The 23,931-nt window shown below is 34.4% G+C and overlaps 1 protein-coding gene across 1 annotated transcript in view; it reads left to right on the forward strand.

The window, feature by feature from the left end:
- Nucleotides 1-23,931, forward strand: part of CSMD1 (CUB and Sushi multiple domains 1) — a gene marked incomplete at its 5' end in the record, with an annotated part of 480,927 nt that overhangs the window by 337,370 nt on the left and 119,626 nt on the right. The window contains 3 exons of the mRNA XM_009646490.1: nt 7,442-7,630; nt 18,717-18,894; nt 21,358-21,503. Coding sequence (XP_009644785.1) covers nt 7,442-7,630; nt 18,717-18,894; nt 21,358-21,503 — 513 coding nt within the window. The remainder of the gene's footprint in view (nt 1-7,441; nt 7,631-18,716; nt 18,895-21,357; nt 21,504-23,931) is intronic.

Consider the following 23,931-nt stretch of genomic DNA (forward strand, 5'->3'; position numbering starts at 1 on the left):
TACATTTAACAGATGTTTTTCAGACTGCTTCTAGTTGATCCCATTCTAGGATGTCCTAATATAGTATGATTGGGGAAAAAAGTTCCATGAATAAAAAAAAAAATTGCTTTTCTAATAATGAAATTGATTTGATATACCCTTAAAAAAGATGAGTAGGCAAAAAGAGTCCATGGTTGTAGTCATGTTCACCAAACCCATTCTAATGTCTTAATGAATGTGTTGCATATTAGGAAGTGGCCACAAGATTGCGTAGCTTAATCCTAGCCTGATTTTTTAAAATGTGCTTAAGTTTACGTTAAAATGGATTTAAGATTAAATTTGTCCTTTTACTGAACGGTACTACGATTGGTTCAATTCAAGGAGTGCCTTTTCATGAGTGAGAAAAGTGCCATTTCTACTTACTAGAATACAAGTGGTGGCGTTAAGGTAGCAGGCTTTTTTAGCGTAAGTAGATACATTTTAGAAAGATACCAATCTAAAAATATAAGGAGATTGTTAATGGGTATGCTTATTCAAGCAAACTTCCGTGTAATAAGAAATGAAGTTTTCTAGAGATCTTAGCATTTTGTGAAGGATATGGCTTTTTGATAACCCCGCATCTCAGGGAAAAGCAAGGAATATGAATATTGTATAGTGACTGATAGAATTAATAATGGTATTTCTCAATTTTTCTACTGACTTTTCTGAAGACAGAAAAACACTTAGGAGACTGAAACTTAATATAGCCTGGGATTGTTCTCTGAGCACATTATTTTGGGGAGGAAGAAAAGCATATGCATACTGAGAACAGTAAGATATTTGCTTCCTGTGATTGCAAGGAGCTAGTGCTGCTTCTTAAGCACTAGCCCATGAATTCCCACAGCACAGGATTTGAATATATAACCTGGATCACTTAGGTACTGTGTATTTCTGAATGCAGTAAAAGGCTTTGTCCCCTTAGCAGAACCCTACAGAAGTTACAGCTCTCAGTACCGTTGCCTGTCAGCTCCTTGACGTTTTATGCTCTGATGTTTTTGTGTGTTGTTGTCCCTTCAGCTTTGTAATTGCACTACATAAGGAATGGTGGCTATTCCATTATGTTCAAGACTGAATTACTGAATTTATGTGTGTTGTGAAACCTTTTGTTTCACTTGTGGCAAGAAGGAAATTTTATTAGATTTATTTGTAAGATAATGAGAGGACTTTAAAAGCGCCTGATTTTTAAAATAGCAACATTTAAGTTTAGTTACACTTTTTTTCTGTTGTTGAAATAAATATCATGCTGTTTAATTCAAAACACAGAAGCATTGCAAAGGGTTGTCTCTCTGTTACCACCACTGTGATTTTGCCACCTACGAAAAGCAGAAAATCACAGAATCGCAAGGATTGGAAGGGACCTGGGGAGATCATCTAGTCCAACCCCCCTGCTAAAGCAGGTTCTCCTAGAGCATGTTACACGGGACTTCATCCAGGCGGGCTTTGAATATCTCCAGAGAAGGAGACTCCACAACCCCCCTGGGCAGCCTGTTCCAGTGCTCCGTCACCCTCAGAGTAAAGTTTTTCCTCATATTCAACTGAAACCTCTTTTGTCTCAGTTTGTACCCATTGCCCCTTGTCCTGTCACTGGACACCACTGCAAAAGACAGGGAGCAACCAGAAATACTTAGAAGAACATTTATAAATTGCATTTCACTGACAATCTTGAGTTTCTGAGACCCTCGCATCTGTCAAGTCTCATTATCTGAGATGTAAACAGTCTATGCATACTAGGTCTGAGGGGATGAACTGTCACAGAATTTTGATTGGCAAGCCATGTTAGCTAATTACAGACTCAGGGTACTCTGCATATATCTGGATTGACTCGATATATGCTAGGTCAGAAGAAATAAATAGCTTTTATGGACTCTGAGAGATTCATAACAAAATTTAGTACACAGAAGAATACAGTTAGTCTCAACAGTTGTTAAGACATTATTTGTGGTTTTTAATCCCTGGCTACATTATGACTGTTACCTCAGCCTTTTAATATTTCTGGATAAAATTTTTTATTTGTATTACTTTCACTGGGGGAATCATAGTTCCTATTACTGGAAGTCTAAGAGCATTTTCTGTCTCTTCTGAATTTCAGTGTAGCATAAAGTTGAATATCAGGTAAGAATCTTGTCCTGCAGTACTTGGAGAGCAATGTGTTCCAGCAAACACAGAAAAAAGTTCTAATTGCACTCCCTTTCTTCCACAAACACACTAATAGACATATGCACATGATTTGAACATGTTAAATCTGATTACATTTATCTAGCAAAAAGACAATTATGATGGAGCTTTTAAGTCATAGGAATCCTGGAAGGAAAAGAGGATTGTTGAATAATTACTATATTTCTAAAACTGTTTCAGAGGATGTCCTAAGGGGGGAATACTAATGAAAATAAAATAAGGTGGGGTTTTTTTTTTTGGGGGGGGGGGGTCATACCAAATGATTTTCTAACTCGTGACAAAATTAAGCCATGTTTTGTGACTTTACTCTTGAGTCATTGCATCTGGAAAAAAATATGTTCTTTGGTGCCTAACGCAATAGAGTGAGGTTCCAGATTACCAGTCCTTGGGCTACAGCAAATCATATCCTGGACTTCCATAAAATGAAGTGTGGCCAGCAGGTCAAGGGAGGTGAATTTCCCCCTCCGCCTGGAGTTCTGCATCCAGCTCTGGTGCTTCCAGCACAAGACAGACATCAACCTGTTAGAATGGGTCCAGAGGACCGATACAAAAATAATCAGAGTGGTGAGACAGTGGAACAGGTTGCCCAGAGAAGATGTGAATGCCCCATCTCTGGAAGTGTTCAAGGTCAGGTTGGACAGGGCTTTGGGCAACCTGATCTAGTGAAATATATCCATGCCCGTGTCAGGGGGGGTGGAATTGTATGATCTTTAAAGGTGCCTTCCAGTCCAACCCAACCCATGCTAATCCAGTCTAATCTAGTCTGAGAAATTGATTTTCTTCTTGAGTCTGGAGTTATACACAGCATGATACTGGAGGAATGTACAATAAGACTAAACAAATTTTTTTAAGTAGACTTAATTGTGAGTTTTCCTTACATTTGAGTGTTTGCATGCTCAAGTCTCTGCTAATACAATTTTTCTGCAAAGTAATTCTTTCCATGTTGAAGCATTATAGATGTATGTGGCACTTGAAAAGGCAATGTCAGCCTAGTGTTAATGTAAGAAGGAAAATACATTTAAATCATAAAAACAAGGTAACAGAAGATCAATTAAGTTTCTTTTGTGATTTATACTGTCTTCCTACCAGTGGAAAATATATTGCACAAAGAAGTGCCAAATGTCAATCCAAGATAATTTTAAAATTCAAGTAGTTGACTACTGCCAGCATTGGAATTAAATCTTTTTCTCAGATTTTCTTTACATTGGGCTTCATTTCAGGCTCTCACTAGAGTTTTTTTCTGCGATATATCATTTTTTAAAGCTCAATACCAAACAAGTCTTTGGGCATGACACTCATAAAAAAAAGCTTTCTTTTGTGAGGTGTGACATCAGGATTTGTGGGTAATATTTGATAGTGATGACTGAATAATGAATTGCTCTGCTAAATCAGGTATAGTTGTTGCATATATCAGAAGAACAGAAGAATATAATTCATATATATATTAAAACTATAAAACATATTATCTGAGTGGTCTGTAAATCGTTATATCATAGTCAGATGGATCACCTGACTTACAGCTACTTCAATAATTTATGAATCATCCATAAGATTTATACCAAAAGTCACATGCAGAGAGCATCTTCACATTTTACACCTTTTTTTTTAAAAAAAAAAAAACCAAACCTGTGCTCTGCTCATGTGCAAGTGCTTTCACCCCTGACTGGCTGACCTTCACATTTATGGTCACTTGCTTTAGGCAGAGGTTCTGTTCTTACTAAAACAAATACCAGAACAAACCCCAAAAGTTTCTGTATGTGTTTGGTTTACCTTAATTACAACAGGAGAAAAGCATAATCATCTCTGAATAAATACTAACTAGAATTATAAAAGGTAGACTTTATTTTTCCATTAACAATCCATGGGACTTTAAGGGAAGTTGTGCAAATTATAGGGACAGAGTTATGTTGATGTTCTTTCAGGATTTCCTTTCACCCGATCTGTTCCTGTGTTTTCCTCTCGTAGATCAGTGAGCTAAGTTTTTTACTGAAATTAATTTTTAAGACTAAATTTTAAAAAAATGGAGACCATATTAAGTGCATTTAAAATGTAATCTAATAATACTGTATTGCAACAAATTAACCAACAAGGAAGGATATTTTTCAAGCGCATTCATCTCCTCAAAAGGTGATATGATCAAAGGTTAAAATTTCCAATACTTATTGTCATTGTTCCAAAACACTGTCATTGTAATTACTGGGCAATGTAGTGTTGCACCTTGTTGAATAAATCTGTGAGATCCTCTGACCCTCCAGAGTATTATTCCATTGTATTTTTAATATAATTTGCTAAGTAGCTTTTTATGTAATTTAATACATTAGTCTTAGTATGTCCTATGCTCTTAAATAATCTTTGTAGTACTCTATTTTGTATAAAGATGTTGATAATAATTATATTATCTGTAGTAGTATTATACAAATAGCGATAGCAGGAGGAATAATAGCATTAAAAATTAATGACCCACTACTAGATTGAGCACAAAAATTTAATGAACCATAATTAAGGTAGAATTAAGGTTTTTGTATTTCCTTTACAGTTGTAATTATTTCTGATTGTTAAGCTTTCATTTTATTTTCTTAATTTTTTGTTATTTGGGGGAGTCTGATTTATTAGAGGATTTTGGAATATTTTTGGTACCTCCACATCTCTTCCAGCTTTGTAATGTTACTACCACTGGATTCTGGGAATGAACTGGGGAAAAGAAGGTGGCTTTCCCAAAATAAATTATTTATTCCATAGCATGAGTCTAATTAGCAGTGACTAAAAAATCTCATGCCAGTAGCAGTACTTCAGTGAAGCAATTCAGTACAAACTTCACTTTAAGTAAGCACTTAAGCACACCTAAGTTATAAGTTTATCTTAATCTTGCTGAAATGTCTTGTTTAAATAATCTAATTGATAAAAGTACTTCTAGGATGAACATGTCCATATTGTAATGATTAGCTTTGAAAAAATAACAAAATACTTTGTTCAAGAATATGTTCTTCATCTGTCTTACTGTATTTTTAGAGCTTGGACTTAATAGCACATGTTAATACTGTCGTGGTTTAATCCGTCTGGCAACTAAGCACCACGCAGCCGCTTGCCCACTCCCTCCTACCTCAGTGGGATGGGGGAGAGAATCGGGAAGGAGAAGAAAAGGTTAGAGCCGTGGGCTGAGATAAAGACAGTTTAATAAGAGAAAATAATAATAATAGTAATAATGAGAATGGTAAGAGAATATACAGAATATACAAAATGAACGATGCACAACATAATTGATCACCACCCGCTGACCAATGCCCAGCCTGTCCCGAGACATGATCACTCCCCTCGAGCAGTGATCAGTGCCTGAGCAGTGATCACTCTCCCTGCAACCGACCAACTGACCCCCGCGAGCATGATGTTATATGGTATGGAATAGTTCTTTAGACAGTTTGGGTTAGCTGTCCTGGCTGTGCTCCCTCCCAGCTTGTTATGCACCTGGCCAAGCAGGAGAAGCTCAAAAAGTCCTTGAGTAGTCTGAGCACTACTTGGCAACAACTAAAACCATCAGTGTGTTACCAACATTCTTCTAGTACTAAATCCGGAACATAGCACTATGCTAGCTACTATGAAGAAAATTAACTATATCCCAGCCGAAACCAGGACAAACACAAAGCACACTGTTATTATTACTCTTATTAGAACTTTCTTATCTTCTGACAGAAGCATTTCATAACTGTAAATAGAATGCTCAGAGAAAGCAGAGGATTCATTTTCTCAATAATTATTTCTTAAATGGCAGTTATCTATGTGAAGTTGTTTGTAAACTATTATACATAGCATTGTTATAAAACTGTCTTTCTTTTTTGCTTCCTGTGGAGCTATTTATTGTTTAAATATTCTAAGGAAATAATATATTCAATATGGAAAAATGTAGTCCAAAATTGTCTTTAAATCTTATTAAATGTTATTAATGAAACCTCCCTCTCAATTTTCTTCACACTATTTTGTAGGAATTAAATATGTTTAATTGAAAAATATTTTGAGGTCTTTGAAAACATAAAATCTGACATTAAATATGATGAATCATTGATACATTTTTTTGTATGGACATATATCTAGAAGGAACTTTTTCCTTGGTAAATTTCTGTCATTTTTCTAGATCTTTCTGATGCTCTGTGGCATTATAGTCTTTCATGCATTCTTTTCTTTTTTTTTTTTTTGTTATGTGATTGTTTTTGCATAGTTTAATATATATTTAGAAATCCAAAGTACTATGAAACTTGTATGTCATAAAATTTTAATGAATGAATGAATGAATGAATGACTTTGCTATGTCTTACTATAGAATACCTACTATAGTGTTCAAATGTGAAAACACATTTAAAGAAATGCTGTTATTAGTTGCATGCTGATTTATTGATGAAGTCATTGTACAATTTTATTGATGCAGGTAATGAACAAACCGGAATATCGCCAGTCAAATAAATATAAGGCACCATAGTAATATATATGCTTAGCCTCAATTTGAAATGTTTGTTTTGCTACATAGTGCTCATAGTGCTGCAAAACTCAATTTTTTGTTGTGCTGTGGTTACATCCATCTTACTAAATGACACATAGAAGGTCATGAACATATATGAGCGTTATCAGAAAAAAAGTTGTCTCAAGTTCTTATGCCACCATCAACTCTGGAAGTATGCTTGCATACTAATATATAGAGTATATGAAAATGTTCGATATACTCATGAAATTGTGTCACAGTGACATACTAAGTATACTCATCTTTCATCTTATCTATTAAATGAATTAATTCCATGTATCTTGATTAAAAAAAGTTATCCTGTTATAAAACTACTACTTCTCAGAACTTAGGCACTAGGTCTCAGCCTAGAAATTTATTTTAAAATAAAGAGGTAATTTATATATTAACCTAATCTGAAGCTTCAACATGAACTACTAAAACACAGTATTCCATCTTCATGCCCTGCACCTAATGTTTCTTTGACTTTCCTCTCTAGATTCCTGATGTAGGTGGCAATTCATGCTATTCCAGATTTTGATCTTACCTGTTTTGTCTCTAGAACTAATTTTTAATTCCTTTATCAAGATTTGGGGGGTTGAAATAGATGATTTATTTCTTGTTATATGTTAATCACTATCACTGGAGTTTGGCATTTCAGTTTTTACCTGTTGTGGAATGTTTTTACAGGATTTGCATTCATGTTCATTTCCTGTGTTGAGAGCTTACTAAGCAATAAAAAGTACTTCTGTTGTCTTCCAGCTTACGAGTTACAGAACTGCCCCGATCCTCCTCCTTTTTTGAATGGATATATGGTCAACTCAGATTACAGTGTGGGTCAGTCAGTATCATTTGAATGCTATCCTGGATATGTTTTGAGGGGTCAGCCTGTTCTCACATGCCAACATGGAATCAACAGGAATTGGAACTATCATTTCCCCAGATGTGAAGGTAACTTCCTGGTAGTACCTTTGCTTCAGAATTCACAATACTTTCTGATTTTTGTTTACATGTTTGTGTACATGTACGTAATGCAGCTTTTGCTGAAGAACTGCACCTTTATCCTAATCTGTAATGTAAGCAGCTAAAATCAGAATAGTATATGCTTTTATAAATCATAAATATTTTATTAATCATGTTCCTCAGCAGTGATTTATTGTTCCTGTTAATTTCTGTCTCTGTATTGATTATGAGAACTCATGATGCTGCCAGAAATTATCTTAAGATCCATGTGACTTTTTTTCCCTCATTTCTCTGATTTGAGGGTGAGGGGGGCAGCGTACAGTGTAACATATAAAATTTTCCATTGTAACACTTTTACTTGGACTTTCATCTAAAAAATACAAGTGCAGAAACAAAATTTCTGACATTCCTTTAGACCGTTAGAGGCTTTGACAAAGTCTGATATAGTATGTTATGACAAAACTAGGTAGTTGTGTAGAACTGAAGTGGTGTCATATGTAATCAACCACCTATGAAGATAGAAAACAGAAGGAAATGAATTCTTTCCATCATAACAAGGGGATAAGGGTGCAACAGACTTTCACTGCAGAATGTATGTTCAGTATATTTGACACTGATCTTGAAATATGGGACAGATGCATCTCTACACAAACCACCAAGTAGTTTTTATGTTAGTCAAACCTGAAAAGGCTGTGAGGAATTAAAGGAAGATCTAACTGAGTTGCAGGTATAAGCCATGAAAAAAGCTATGAAAGAGGGGTCAGTCATTCTGCTTCAGGGCAGACTGCTAGAGGCTAGAAAGAAATTTTCCAGTGGGACAGCTTAACATAGTGTTTTCTACTTAGGATTCTTCTTTGTGTTCTTATTAGACACGGAAGGTTGAATATTGTCAGAAGCAAAAACCACTCTAGATGGACTAAAGGTTTGCTTCAGCACTGCAATTCCTTGCTTCCCAGATGAGGATTTTAGTACTGTGAAAAATAATCTCAAATTATTTTCTTATTATTTCTGAGGCAGGTATTCTCCTAACAGCTTAACTGTATTGCTGTGCAGCATGAACATGTGTTCCGTATGTGTACTTGGGAAGGCATGCTTATATTATTTTCTTTATGTTGTCATTTAAATCCAATGTTACAAGAACCCATTAAAAATGCAACTTCTAGTTCCATAATAGTTAATGTAAATTACCATAAATTGCTCAGAAATCTAGTAAAGTAAATATATAGAGGAGGTTGAAAGTATTGTATATTTCTTGGAATGCAAAGGATTTACAAGGAAGAAATAAAGTTTAAAAATAGTTTTCTGGATGAAGATTTTCACAGTTACAAATCTTTGTCCATTTGAGACTTGTTAAAGAATAAAAATAATTGCAAATCCCCAGTTCTTTATATTTTAAAAAATATTATTATTGTAATCATTAAACTAAGAATTATTAACCCTTTTATTTTAAACTGTATTTTATCACATTATTGCATAGATATGATAGAATCTGACATGCCCCAGGAGTAAGACATAAATGTTCCCTACTGGCCAAAGGGAAAAGGCAGTGTCTGGAGAGAACATTTGTTATTGGGAATGAGAAAGGCCACACCCCATAACTTCAGCAGTTCAGTCAGGAAGCATATTTGAACAAATGAGACTATTGAGTTTTGGTTTATTTTCAAATTAAAGAACAGTTTATTGCCAGGCACTTCTGCTGTTTTGCATTTTTGACAGTATAGAAGTAAAGGTACTAAGATGATGTTTCCAGTATTGAATGGCATTAGAAAATTTCTAGCATATCAGACCATATGTAACTTCTGTACAATTAATGGGTACATTAATCCAGTGGCTGCTGTTCTCATGTCTTCCATTTTTTCCTGCTTTTAATCTCTGCGTCAGAAGAGCTGTAAGACAGTTTACACGTTTGTAAATATATATATTTCAATTTAAGTAAGAAGGAATGCATGCAAATAATTTAAAAGCTGGTTTGGACTATTAATCTCTCTTTTATGAAGAATAATAGCTAAAAAAAAAATGAAATAGCAACATAAACAATATAAGTATTAAATAATGGTATTATCTTAGCAAACTATAGTTGGAATTGTGTTGTGAAACACCTTCTGAGTCTTACGCAGCTCCATTAGTCCACACTGCAATAGGCAATACAGACACCTATTATAAAACCATACCTCCCAAAAGAAAAAGAGTGGAGAGGCATGAGAAAATGTAGTTCTTTGTATGAGTAGGCCTAATGCTTTCCTTCGAGACATGCAATGTGATAATGCATCACATCTTTGTCAAAGTGGTTGATTATAAGTCATCATTTTTTCTTCTTTTAATGTTTTGGGGTTTTGTCGCAACTCTTTTACCACTGGCATATTTAGATTAAAGAATCATCATCTCCCATATCTTTTACCTAAAAGAATCTGTAACATTCCTTTCAAGTTACATGTCTAATCTTACAGAATTATAGACCATAGAATCATTTAAGTTGGAAAAGATCTTTAAGATCATCGAGTTCAACTTTAAATCTAACACTGCCAAATCTTGCTCTGAAAGAGTCTATTAAGGCTACCTACCTCTTTCTGTTGACTATTGCAGATAACTTTGATACTTACTTTAGAGAATTCATTCAGCCTAAAACATGAGGCTTAAGTACTCCAGTTATATGCTTCTTTCCCCAAAGGTACTGTTTTTAAATGCCTCCTGAATTAGACAGTAAATTAATGGGAGGATTTGAGTTATCAGTTTTGCGCTTAAATGTTTTACAAGTCCTATTCTAGATACATAAGACCTTACCTTGAATGTGATCTGTAGCTTCATGTGACTTTTTAATTACAAATTATAGCACTTTACAAAATATTTTTCCATATATTAAATGAACTAATAACTAATTAGAGTTCTAAAAAAAAAAACAAAGATGAGGAAGGACTATTTGAAGAAGAGATTTTTATTCAAAGGAGAGGGAGTTACAGATTTAACTTTAGCGATGCTTTTAATGAAAGTACAAGGTTATTAATGATAAAACTGTACTATAAACAAATATGAAATATTTTTCTTCACATTAAGCATATAAAGTTTTAAAATTTCCATTAAAGAGTGATATAAAAGTGTAAAGGCTGATGATTGAATATTACTAACATATTTTCCATACACACTACAATGCTAGGGTTACAAGCAGAATATTGAGTAAATAAAGGCACTATCTTGTCTGGAAATAAAGATGCCACTTTCAGGAACTTTGTGTATGTGTGGAATCTGAAGAGCATATGGAAGATATGGAACAGTTACTTGATAAAATAACTTCTGTGCAGTCTTTATACTCTTACTCTACTAAATAATAATATTAGTGTACTTAGTCCTTCTAAACCTTGCTGCCTGATGATAAAGGTTTTTAAAACTCATTATCATATCTTCTGCTGGTTAGCTACAATGTGTGTTATTATCTTGCATGAGAATAGAGAAAGAAAATACTTTAAAGGACATAAAACCAGAAGATAATATATGTTTTTCCCTCTTCCCATTAAGGTTGACCTACACTCTTTGCAATTCTAGAATAAATGTAAGATACCAAATACATATTCTCCCTATAACCTTTTAGTTTACTAATTATAATGAATTTTAATGAACATTAATTTCTGAGATGTAATTTGAAATGTTTATCAGTGGGAAAATATAGTTTTGCATATGTTCTTAGAAATCTAGATTCTTCAATTTGTAGACAAGTTATAATCTCTGTTCTCTTTGAAAATTGTTTTCACACTCACTGCATTTTGTAGTGGTTCATTGACTGATGTTGTAGTGTTAGTATTAGAGATTTTTTTAGCTATATTTCATTTTTTTATTAGTATTTTTTGTTATTAAACTGTTGGCATTTGGGGTAATCCTACTGATACCTCAACAAGATAAACATGGAAGATTTAAGTTAAAACGTTGGTCTTTTATAGTATGTGTTTTTGTAGTGGTAACTCAGAAATGAGAAGAAGAAAGTGTATAAATGAATGTTAAACTGAGAGGATGGATAAGAAAGGTAACCATTATGTCATTCACTTTTGAGAAATAATCTTATAGTCCCCTAACTTGATAAGAAATGGAATCAGTCCCACAAGTCATTCTATTTCATTATCCTGGCCTGTAAAAAAGCTCTTTATTTTTTTATGTCATGAAGTTAAAGGCTTTCCTTCATGTTTAATAAGCTACTTCACCTTTTCCTAATCAAATAAGTGCTGCATGAGAATTCTCTGGTTTTTGAACATCCTGAGAAGTTAATGTCTTCTCCTGAATCAAAGCAACAGAATAAGCTACTCAGAGTGTCTTTGCTAGCTAGCATTACAGCATTTCAGCATCAATACTTCAGTAGAACCCTTCCAAAGGCTGTGACATTTTATGTTCAGGTGCTGCCAAGCAGAACCTTTAATGCTGAGTCTTTTTAGAATCCTTTAGAAACCTAGGCCCCTAATTTCAAAGTTCAACATTTCTGGTTTTATATAGAACATACACGTCTTTCTCTCTCCTTTTCTTCTTTTCTTCCTTATCCTAGGTTAAGCTTTTTGAGTTAGGTGTCTTAGCCTGATTTTTATTTCTTCCAGAGCAGTTTTGTGGTGATGTATCTGCAGTGACCTATTGTCCCTCTTTTCTCACTAATCAAGCTTTGAATGAAAGTTGTCAGCTAAAGAAAGAATGTCTTGAAAAATCCTCATTAATGGTTTAATAATTTATTTTAATAATTTTAAAATATTAATTACAAAGGAATAGCAGTGTTGTGATAGATTGTGGACCTACATGTTATACAACTAAGAGATCATTTCAGTTGCGAAAAGTTGACATTCGGTTAGTTTAGCAGCAACCTGTATATGATATATCTTAAAGGCATAACAAACACAAAATGTCACTTTCAATTATTTTAGGTGTGTATAGAGTGACATTTATAAAGATAGGATAAATAGGAACATGAGACTGGGTAAAAGTTGCAAAAAGGAATTTTAAGTATATCAAATGTTTTTACTATATGACACATTATTGATACATGTTTATAAAACTACATCAGTTTGTCAGCTTGATTTTTACTTTTTTGAGGAATGAGGCTGGTTTGCATAGTTTTATGAAAATTTCAGAAAAAAATTACTCTATACCTCTCTCACTTTCACTAATATATTGTTTCTGATTAAAACCAGTATTCAGTTAAACTGTGGGCAAGATCTGAGTATATCTGTTCTGATGAAAATATGATTAAAGATAAATGGATTTTAGTAATAAACCAGTACACTTTGTAATACTAGTTCCAGTTAGCAATCAGAGGTCTTAAAACAAAGGAAAACACAAATAAGTATTCTATATCTAGGACTTTTTAAAAATACCAAATAAATTTGTTGGATTACCTTACATGGCAATTAAATCATACAGAAAAAATAAAACTGCTTTATGTCCAGATGTATTTTTTAACCCTAAAAGAGATAAAATGCCTGTTTAAATGCTTTCACTTTACATGTGAGAACATTACTGGGTTTCCTCTTGTTTGATGGTGATTAAAAGTAGCTATTTGGTATTGGGACAGTATGGGTTTTTTTCTGATCTAACACAAAGTGAAAACATTTTCAAAGTTGTAAAAGGACTTCAGGATAACATAATATTCATGATTAAGTGATATAGATGCAGCACCAAAGGGCAAAGCAGCCTTGTATTCTTTTTATTTCTTATTCTTTTTTACTCCCTAGAGAAACATTTTTCCTAAAAGAATACTGAAAACACATGAAGTATACATTAGGAGTGGGTTAGATTTTTATAGTACAAATTAACACTTTCTGTGTTTTCTTAGATGAAGTGAGAGTAAAGAGATATTTGTTCTGTTTGAATTAACATGCAGGAAGAGAAAATAATACTTAGTTTATAATGACATGAAGATAAAAAGAATTCAGTCTCTTCTCTGTGCCTACCCACCCCCACCCTGCCCCGTACAGATAGTTTTCATTCAGTAGGTTTGTCTTCATTTCTTAACTCAAAGAAGTCATTCCTCTGTTCTCTGTTACTAGCATATCTGTAATTCAGAATGTACATTTGTCCTAGTTCCTTTGCATGTGAATCCTATCTTCCAAGCCTACCCACAGGCATCTTACATTGCACAGCTCTACACAGCTGAGGCCTGAATACATACTTCTCCATTGTTTGTGCAGATGTCTACATTTATAGCTATGATTTCTGACTAAAGAGCAGGTTTCATAGTGTTTTGGCTGAGCATGCAGAGTTTTCTCGGTCTTTCAGGTAGCACACTACTTGCTTTGTAGAGAATTGATTTCTGTACATTAGCGCTCTGTCTAGCACTGCTGAAAGAATTATTATGACATATAACTGGTTTTACAATAAGAAAAGCAAATGGTTATAAGGTCTCTGATTGTTGGAATTTGGCAGTGGGTCTGAGAGAGAAATCAATGGAAGAATTAAATCACTTTTCAAGTTATGGCCAGTGTTCTTAGATTTTCAGATCAAAACCTTCCTACAGAAGATTGCACATACTTCAGAAGACTGAGAGAAATAAGAGAGCTGATAATGGCTCAGAAAAGAAAGTTGACACTCCAGAAGAATAGGTTGGGTTGTCTCTGCAGTTGTCCCATGGAAATCTGGCAATTAATATGCCAGCCATAAATGATTCATGAAAGAACGTTTATGAATATTTGTAAGATGTGGAAAATAGGTCTGTGATTCCAGAATATTGAAGACATCTGGTATTTGTTTATTTGTTTGTTCCCTTTAAGTAATGAAATCATCATGACACTGTCTCTGCTATTATTATCTTTAGATGTTCTTGCTTTTCCAAACCAAAATTACCATATTGGTAAGAATTTGTTGCTTTCAAGTTCTGAAATAGGTTGCCTGAATCCTCATCAGTCTGTTACACTCAAAATATTGGTCTGGGCAAATGGAACATGCCATAGATATAAAGCCAAGGCTTTAATGTTAATCCAAAGAAAATCTTAACAGTATAATCAAAGAAATATTATTAGTCCAGTTACAGTGATACTAATATTTAAAATCAGGTAATGCTAGAATGATATACAAACTAACGTCTCATATCTACTCCTTTCTCTGATGTACACTCACTCTTCCAGTGCCTGTACAGTCTTAACGTCAATGGTCTCAGTCTGGGAGAAGGGCTACAAGTTCATTCTATACAGAGCACCTCTTTGTCATTACTATCTTTTATTCATAATTTTTTTATATATAGTGTTACATCACACAGTTGTACAAAGCTAAAACGAAGTAGTAAGTAATTACCTGATTGTTACATAATTGCCATTACAAGTTAAAACAACTCTCTGGACTTCCAGAAGTCCAGAAAAAAACTGACAAGAGTCTGTGGCCTGTTTTGTTAGCTTAACACAAAGTCTGTAGCCTATTACTAGCAGTGCACCACTACATTTACTGGGCTATATGGCTAATGTTTTAGTTGTTAAGGGGTTTTTATCCTGTTCATATCTTTTCTGTATTCCATGATTTCATTGGACTCATAGTAGTAAGAGAGAAATGTTCAGTACCATTTTGGGCTTCTCATAGGTGTCTCTCAAAAACATGAAGTAGCATATTTTGTTTGTCTGCTGGCATTAAAAATTACCCCACTTCTATGTTTTGTATAGTCATAGTTTGATATTTTTAGCCACCTGATGTACTGTTACCAATTTTTTGTATTTTAGTATTTCCTAACAAGACCAAAGGTATACTATGACTTTCCGATTTAATTAATTGGAAAAAATCCTGGGACCTGGGGTAATATAAGAACAATTAGACTCTTGACACTGCTGGTTTTTATAAACATTTGAACCTAGGAAGACAGTGGGAGATGTCAAATTGCTAGAAGTCCTAAACTGGTAGAATCTCTTCAGGCTAGTTGTAGACTTAGTTCATTATAAAGAAAACTTGTGGATTTATGGTTTGGTTTGGTTTGGTTTGGCTTGGTTTTTTCACTGTTGAGTAGTATCAGGGCCTTCAGCAGACAGGGAAAACAATAACTTTAAAAAGCTGGTAAATGATAGTGTTGTGGCTGGAAGCTTGCCCTGCTACGGAATCTTACTGAAGATCTGTGTTGTTATTGTGAAAACAAAACTCAGGGATTATCTGATCATATGAGAGAAAATGAGTGTGTCTGTAATGTTTAGCTAAACTGCAGGTACTTGCCAACAGCAGAATGTATTCAAACACCCCTGCCCTGGGCCAACAAAACAGCATTTTGCAAATATATTCTTTTTTTTATACTGAATTGTTAAAAATTTGAAATTTTCTGACATTTAATGGGCAATTTTTGCTCTAATTGTAAGGCTGGTGGTCTAGAGCTTCAAGACTTTTCTTCTAGATTCTCCCCCTAAGCCATCTGAGATCTGTGGTTGTATGGCTGTCTAGCACCCATTAGGTCATTCAGTTGTCTGTCTTAAAGTAGTAAACCAAGACTCTGGTCTACACAGTTCTATTCCCATTCAGAAGACCATTTGCTGGCTTTATGCTCTGTGATGAAAGGATGACATGGATAAACTTACTGTATGGTGGGGCTGAAGATGGACATCCCCAAGTTTGTAACTGACATTGTTGTCCTTGAGGTAGATGAGTTTATATGAACTTTCACGATATGAGCTTCTCTGCACCATGTAACACTTGCTATAATCATGAGCCTTTTCAAGGTATTTTAATTCCCATATAGATTTCCACTGCTTCTTTCTAGATCATGGTACTTGAAGTCAGCCATCCCTACTTCTCTAAGGCAAACAGTTACAACCAAGCAGGGCCTGGTATATATAAATCGTGACTGTTTGTGGAAATTTATATAACAAAGGTGTTAAATAGTAGTCAACCAAATAGTAGTATAGGCATGTTGAACGGAGAGGAGATGAGCATAATGGACATATTCAAAAATGTAGTCTGGCACTGGAGAACTATTTGAACGGAGAAAAGATATGAATGGTTTTGGAAGCCATCTTCATTCTAAAATGTATTCCCCACTGTGTAGCAGGTGATTTGAGATATATTAGAGAGCTTAATCTGTATGTGGGAGAAAATTAGATTACTTTTAGCTCACAAGATCATAGTAAAATCTTGTTATGTAGGCATGCTCTAAGACTTCACTCCTGTTATGATGATGTACCTAATGATATAGCATAGCTGTCTTTACATAACATATGTAGCTGTCAATAAATGACTAACTAGGTTCAGCCGCCTTTGGGTGGATCTTTAAAAATGTTTACTGTCCTTCTATGCACAGTGTTGTATCTGGAACTAGATATGAATGGGCATGGAAGCACATAGCATGGTGTTCATGTATTTGTAAATCAGCATGTGGTCTACTGTTAGCATTTGAAAGTTTAGAAGACTTTTAGAAGACCTGTCATTCAAAGTGCAATATAGTAACTTCATGCATTTAGAGTGATTTGTTTATTCAAACTAAAGCTATTTTTGTCTTGTGTGAAATATAGCCTGTTATTTCTGTTTAATTTTCTGTCTCCTGTGATTTTTAAGGGTCTTTGGAGAAAGCCCAGTATCAGCTGTGTGTATTGCTTACTCTATTAGAATTTTGTTATCTGTGACACTTCTTATTTCTGAGACAATTTATTGATCTGTCATGGCTAACAATGATATAAGAGGAATTAGACTATCTTTACTGAGGTACAACCAGTCTGCACTTTTGTAGAGTAGTAGAGAATAATGATGGCAAAAAAAATATGTATGCAAAACTTGACAACATTAATAAATCTGTCAAAAATATAATAAACTCAAAAAATGTTTAAGTATAAAACTTTATCAGAAAAATCCTGTATCTTAACTAGAATTTAAAGAATTTTCTGCTTGTCAGGAAGTGTATTTCAATGTATTAAGCATACTCATTGAAGCAGTCTTTTAGCTGTGAACATGGAGTACTGTGGAGAGAACAGACTAGATTTCTGAGACCAGGCAATCTGATTATGGCATAAATGTAGGTGATTAGGGAACAGTAAAAAATCGGCTCAAGTCACATTTTCATCGTAGAACTATTGCAGATGATAGACATTGCTAGCTGTGCTTGGCATGTACATGTAACCAGTAATCAGGCAGATAGAACCAACCCTTCATTTTCCTTAGCTCATTTCCTTTGTTGGGCACTAAAGGGTTGTAGTTCAGGAGCAGATGCTGATCCTTTCTAAGATGGGAAGATGTGCTAAATGCATCATATTAGCTAGTACTGATATGGATGAAGAAAGTGGTTAAGGCCACCTTAACCTATCCTATAAATCCAGTGTCTGTTAAAAGGATTCCTCCAAAAAGGGCTACTTGTCAACTAGCCAGGTGATCCTTCTATGCCAATGGTATAGCAGCTTTAAACCATATGGGAAATATGACATCCTTTTGCATTTCTCAGTCCTTCTTCCTTTTCCCCTTTTCTTTTTTCCCTTTTTCTTTTTCCTTTTTCCCTTTTCTCTACTCCTCCTTCTCCTCCTTCTCCTCCCTCTCCTCCCTCTCCTCCTTCTCCTTCACCACCTCCTTCTCCTTCACCACCTCCTTCTCCTTCACCACCTCCTTCTTCTCCATCACTTCTTGAAAGGTGAAAAAGAAATGAAGGGGGTCTGAAGGAGAGTCATAGGAACCCTGACAATAACAACATAAGCTATATGGTAAGAGCTAAAGAGAAAAGTTCCAGAGCTAGACTGAGTGCCCACAGATGAGATTAAGGTCTCACTAATGAGCAAGACTCATTAGTTTGCATGAATGACCATACATCTACTCATATCCATGCTTGCAAACATGCAAGCTTTGTTTACCTGTTTATTTGTTTCTTAATCTTGAATGCAAGCAAAAGACAAATGTGTGGTAGTTTAGTTTCAAGAATTCTGTATAAAAGAATATTCCCAGTAGATTTTGATGGATTTTAGGAAAATAAATCTGAAAGACATCAGGATAAATTATTTCTTATCAATACTTTCTGTCTCTGAGAAGCAACTAACCAAGGGAAAATTCTGTCTTTAAGACCTAGATTGTCTTGTCCTGTGGAACTGTTAGTATTTGGGAGCATTTTAATATTCCATTTGTTACTTGAAAAAATATGTTTCTCCTACTAATTTTTCATTTGTGTTCTTTTCAGCTCCTTGTGGCTATAATGTAACCGCTCAGAATGGTACAGTTTATTCCCCAGGGTTTCCAGATGAATACCCAAATTCTAAGGATTGTACTTGGTTAATTATTGTACCTCCAGGCCATGGGATTTATATCAACTTTACCTTACTCCAGACTGAACCTGTGAATGACTACATTGCAGTTTGGTATGCATTTTTTTTTCTGATTGATTTATCGTCTCAGTATCCCAAGCTTCAGCTGTTGCTTAGTATTGCTCTTTAGGTTGTCATATGTGCTGAAGAACAGCATAAACCAAGGTCTACAATTATACAAAATAAAATGATGTTGCATATCACTGTCTGAACTCTTTAAGGATATTGTTCCAAGAGTACTTTGAAACTCAAACTCAGTTATTAATCAGGTCTTTGAGCTCTGTGTTTTCTAAGTGAGGCCATTTATAAGTCAAAGTGGTAATAATCTGCATTATGTTGAATTATGTGTTTTGTAAACATATGAGGCAATATATGTTAGTTGTGGCAAACCATTTTGACATCTTTAATTTAGGCATTAAGATTTTGTTAAATTTTCTTAGTACCTTAATACGGCTGATAGACATACTCTCTCTGTTTCTCAAGCCAGGATTTCAGCCCTCGTACCTCTATGTCTTTAAGCTTTATATTGTATGTTTCCCTTCTCTGAACGTGTATTTCTTACTCCTCAAACTCATCTTGGCTTTGTGTCCTCAGCTGGAGGAAGAGGTCTTGGAGCTGTCTAAATTCTTGCGTAACAATTTGCTGCACTGAAGGGCAGGTGTAGATGATGCTGAAGTTGTTACATACTTGCTCATCATGACTAACCCTGGTCCTTACCCCACATAATGTGCAAAGTGACTTATCTTTCATAGATGCTACAGATAGTTTGGCAAAAGGACAGTTTGCAGAGAATATAGGATGTAACTTATTCCTATGTGAGTCAGCTGCTCCCACCTCCCAGCTAGTCCACTATTCCTGTACCTGTTGCTGTCTGAGGTCAGTTTTTTCTAGACGGCAATACTAAAGTCCATATAATACAGGGAAAATCTGGTCAGTTTATAGAGATGCATAATGGGGTTTGTCTACCTCTGGTATTTGCATTACCTATAAATCCAAGTCTAAAATGCATCATAGGTGGTCCTCTCTGGCATGTTAAATAATTTTAAAAAAGCCTTCACTGGTGAAGCTATAACTGTATCAATGACTTCTCTTTTTGCCTAAGCAATTAAGTCCTAAAATTCTGTCAGTTTTTTAAACATTTCTTTGAAGTATGTGCTGAATTCGTGAATTGTTACATTCTTTCAATAAAGATTTTAAAATTAACATTTTACAGCTTATTTCTCCCAGTTCCCAATTGCCTGTGAATTGCCAGCATGCTTTCTTTAGAGTTATTTTTCTGAGGTAGCAGCAATGGATAGCTCCTGAATTTGCTGGGAGGAGGTTGTTTGGTGTAATTTTAAGTCATTCTGTATATGACATTCTCTTCTGTATGAAAAGTCAAATCTTAATATCAAAGCTTTTTTTTTTTTTCCCACTTATAGTCATGTATAGTTTTTAATACCAAAGTAGAAGTTGAAAGACTGAATAATCCTGAAAAACTGTACCAGAGAAAAATAATTAATTTAAATTACATTTTTAAAAATACAAGTTGTATGTACAATTTATATACATGACATACATTCTTTTAAATCTTAAACCAGACTTTTTCTGTACTGGGGATTTTTCTTTTTATGAAGAGATTATCTTGATAGGTTTGAGATAGACAAAAATTAATTAATTCTTGGCTGTTTAACAATAAAACTGAGGTGAACAAATATCTCCCTGATTTAAAGACAGTGAAAAGTCAAAAGCTAACAGCTTTTGGAGAGCTTCTAGATAATCTCTAGCCATCTAAACTGCATATCACAAAAGCTTTTTTATTCAGTTTAGATTCATTACATGTAATATACTGAAAGACCAGAAATAAGTGTTGTAGAGCTCAAAAAATAGTTTATTATTTATTCTGCCTTTTCAGGCCTGAATGTTCTACATGATGATGTTGAAAATGAATGTAGCCTGATGTTACTGGATTATATTTCTCTTTTGTCTATCCTACTGTTCAGAAACACAAATATTTTTTTTTTCTGGAGTTTTTTTTTTTTCCCCCCCTTCTTTTTTCCCCCTTAGGAGGTACCTTTGTGTCTTTGGAATGAATCTGAATAACAAGAGTAACTTGCAACTTCCACACATCTTTGTGTGTTAGTCCTGAGTAAGGACTTGTAGGATCTGGTCAAAAAGTATTAGAAATATGATGAGATTACAAAAGTTTTCTTTTTTTTTTTTTTTTTTTTCAGCTGATGTGTACATGAGAATTTTTGGCAGGAACAGACAGAAAATTTTAGTCAGCCAATAAATTTCTTGCCCATGGAAACATAAAAGCTATTGCAAATTACTTCTGATCTCTCAAAAAATATTAGGCTTTGAAGTTAGAAAGATTAATCTGTGTTATTAGAAGTAAAAAGAAAACAAACTCATTTTGAATTATTAGGAAAAACATTTTTTACAAAAATTTAACTTGCTCTCCAGAGAAAAGAGGTCGTTAATTTAAATTACAAGTACAGGATTTCTTCAGCTGTTTTTTTATGTTTCCATTCCTAGGGATGGTCCTGACCATAATTCACCTCAGCTGGGAGTTTTCAGTGGGAACACAGCTCTGGAAACAGCTTACAGTTCCACCAATCAAGTCCTCCTCAAATTTCACAGTGATTTTTCAACGGGAGGATTCTTTGTCCTCAATTTTCATGGTCAGTTTGCTTTACATCATTAACATCTAATTACCATAATCAAATCATGAAATTTAAAAATATTTCTTAACTTTGTGATGTACTGAATGATCTTAAATAAATTTACCATGATTCATGTGTTTGCTACTTTTTTTTTAAGTAGCAGTACAAATCAGTCTTTAAAATCATGCATTAGAAAAATCTTAAGAATTTTCATTTGTGTCTTTGAATAAACTACGTTCTATCTTTAATGTTAAGATACCTAATATTGAGCTTTTACTTTTTGAGTTATTTTTGCCCATTTATAAATTAACTTACTTTTAACCTTCTGTGTTAAAATTCTTCACCAGCTGACTAATACTAGGGCTCATGGTCTGAAAGGTTGATGTGATGCTGTGGGAGGATTGAACAACAGCTTTAAACACTATATCCAGCAAAATACTTTGTTCAAAGTTACAGCTGGGGCTACAGGACATGCAAATTAGGCATTCCAGAATTATAATTCTAGTTCTAATTCTGACTAATTCACCCGAATGTTGTATATTATATGGAAGATTTTTAGCCTTCAGGACTGTAATTCAAAAAGATAGGGTGAATTAATCCACAAGAACAGGAAAAAATGCCAGAGAAAGAGCGTACCTGAAGGTATTGATTTGCATGAGGAAGTCTTTATGAAACAAGTACTCAAAGTCTGAAATGTTTTTCTCCTCTGTGGTTGTCTTCTAAAAGAAGGGCGTGATGCATGGTAACTTAAAGCACTTATCTGAGAAGCAAAACCTAAAGTACCTGGCTTTAGTCATTGTGCAGGGAACATATAGCTCCTGCATAACGAGATAGTGTCTGAGAAGCAGACAACAGGGAATGGTCAATGAGAGCATTTTCCAGCCTTAAGTTGAAGGTACGTGAAAGCACATAGTATTTCAGGGTTGATGACTTCAGATGATGAAAAGGCAAGGTATGTACTCTCTCACACGATGTAGTGCATTAGTCTAGCAAGGGAAAAAAGTATGAATCAGCTTCTTTTTCTCTGCTCTGTTTCTTTATTTTGCATAATGTCCCATGGGTGGTCAATGTGAACAGTGTCCATGCTTTTAATTGAATTCCAAGCAGTGACATAGGGCACTGCTGAGAAAATCATGCAAACAGGGCTTCTTGGAGACTAAAATGAAGGGATTCCCAGTATTTGAGCCCACATGCTAGGAGATAAATATCTTATTTCAGTGAATTCAAGGGCCTTACTAGACATGCATATAAGTACAGTTTTAAGTTCTTGGGAAATGTTATTGCTGGAAATCTGCTCAGTATCTTTTTCTTAGATACTTGCTGTTACAAGTGTCCAAGCAGGTTGCAAAGCTTTTTTTTCTCAGGTGTTCTCCAGAAAAAAATGGTGCTATTAGGTATATATAATAACTACATGTATGTGTTTGTATATACATATAACAGAAACATCATACAAATACATAAGTACACAGGAAAACATATATTCTTTCTTCTTGGAGGATCTCTGTGGATGAAAAAAGCTGAAAGTCTCCACATATGAAAAACTCTCCATGTTTGGGTTTTTGTTTTTTTAATAATCTTTGTACCATTGGTTTATAGTGAAGGGGTATAGAAGTGTATATGGAAGGTTAAGGCCGATTCCCAATACTTTGTGTTTCTTTAACTTCTCAAAAACAGCAAGTGGATAGGACTATCAAGTTACTAGGAGAATTTGTATTCTTGAATGTGATTTAGTTCCATGAAGAGGAGAGTTTTTCCATAGTATGTGCACTCTGATAACAACCTTAAATCTCTGGTTTGGATTTTTTATCCATAAATGGCTTCTTCAGGTGTAATAGGCATTCTACTCTATTTTAGAAACATGTCAGTCATTGTACTGGTCACCTTCCTTATGAGATTGCTCACAATTTATTGAAACAGATTTGAAAAGTAGAGAAGAAATTTTGTTTTAAAGGCATGTTTTGGGGTTTTTGCGTAACTTATAAGTTGTTGTGGTTGTTGTTGTTATTATTACTATTACTGCTGCTTCTTAAAGTGAATAAATATGCCTGTATCCTGAGAAATATCAACTCCAATGCTTAAATTAAGAATGATTATGACATGCCAGGTATGGGACAGGTAACTACAGATTTTCCAGAAATTCTAAGTAATCTAAGTCTAGGTAACCATTAGCCCTATCACGTGATACAAAGGCAGCCACATGAAACAGCAGCCTTGTAGCTGCAAAAATCTTCTCATAAACATCACAACTTCATCCAGTCCTACAGTGGATGTCTAGGCAGTATGGTATACTATCTATATTGGTTTTAAAAAAATATCTTTTTAGATAATATGTAAAGTCATGATATTTAATTTGGAAAATGTTGTAACTGGGAGACCAAGAGGTTCAGTGCAGCTTTGGTAATTTAGGAAGTGTGAATAGGAAATTAATCTTCTGTAAATTAATTCT

This window comes from Egretta garzetta, unplaced genomic scaffold (genome assembly GCF_000687185.1).
Source record: "Egretta garzetta isolate BGI_Z169 unplaced genomic scaffold, ASM68718v1 scaffold601, whole genome shotgun sequence".
Lineage (NCBI taxonomy): Eukaryota > Metazoa > Chordata > Aves > Pelecaniformes > Ardeidae > Egretta > Egretta garzetta.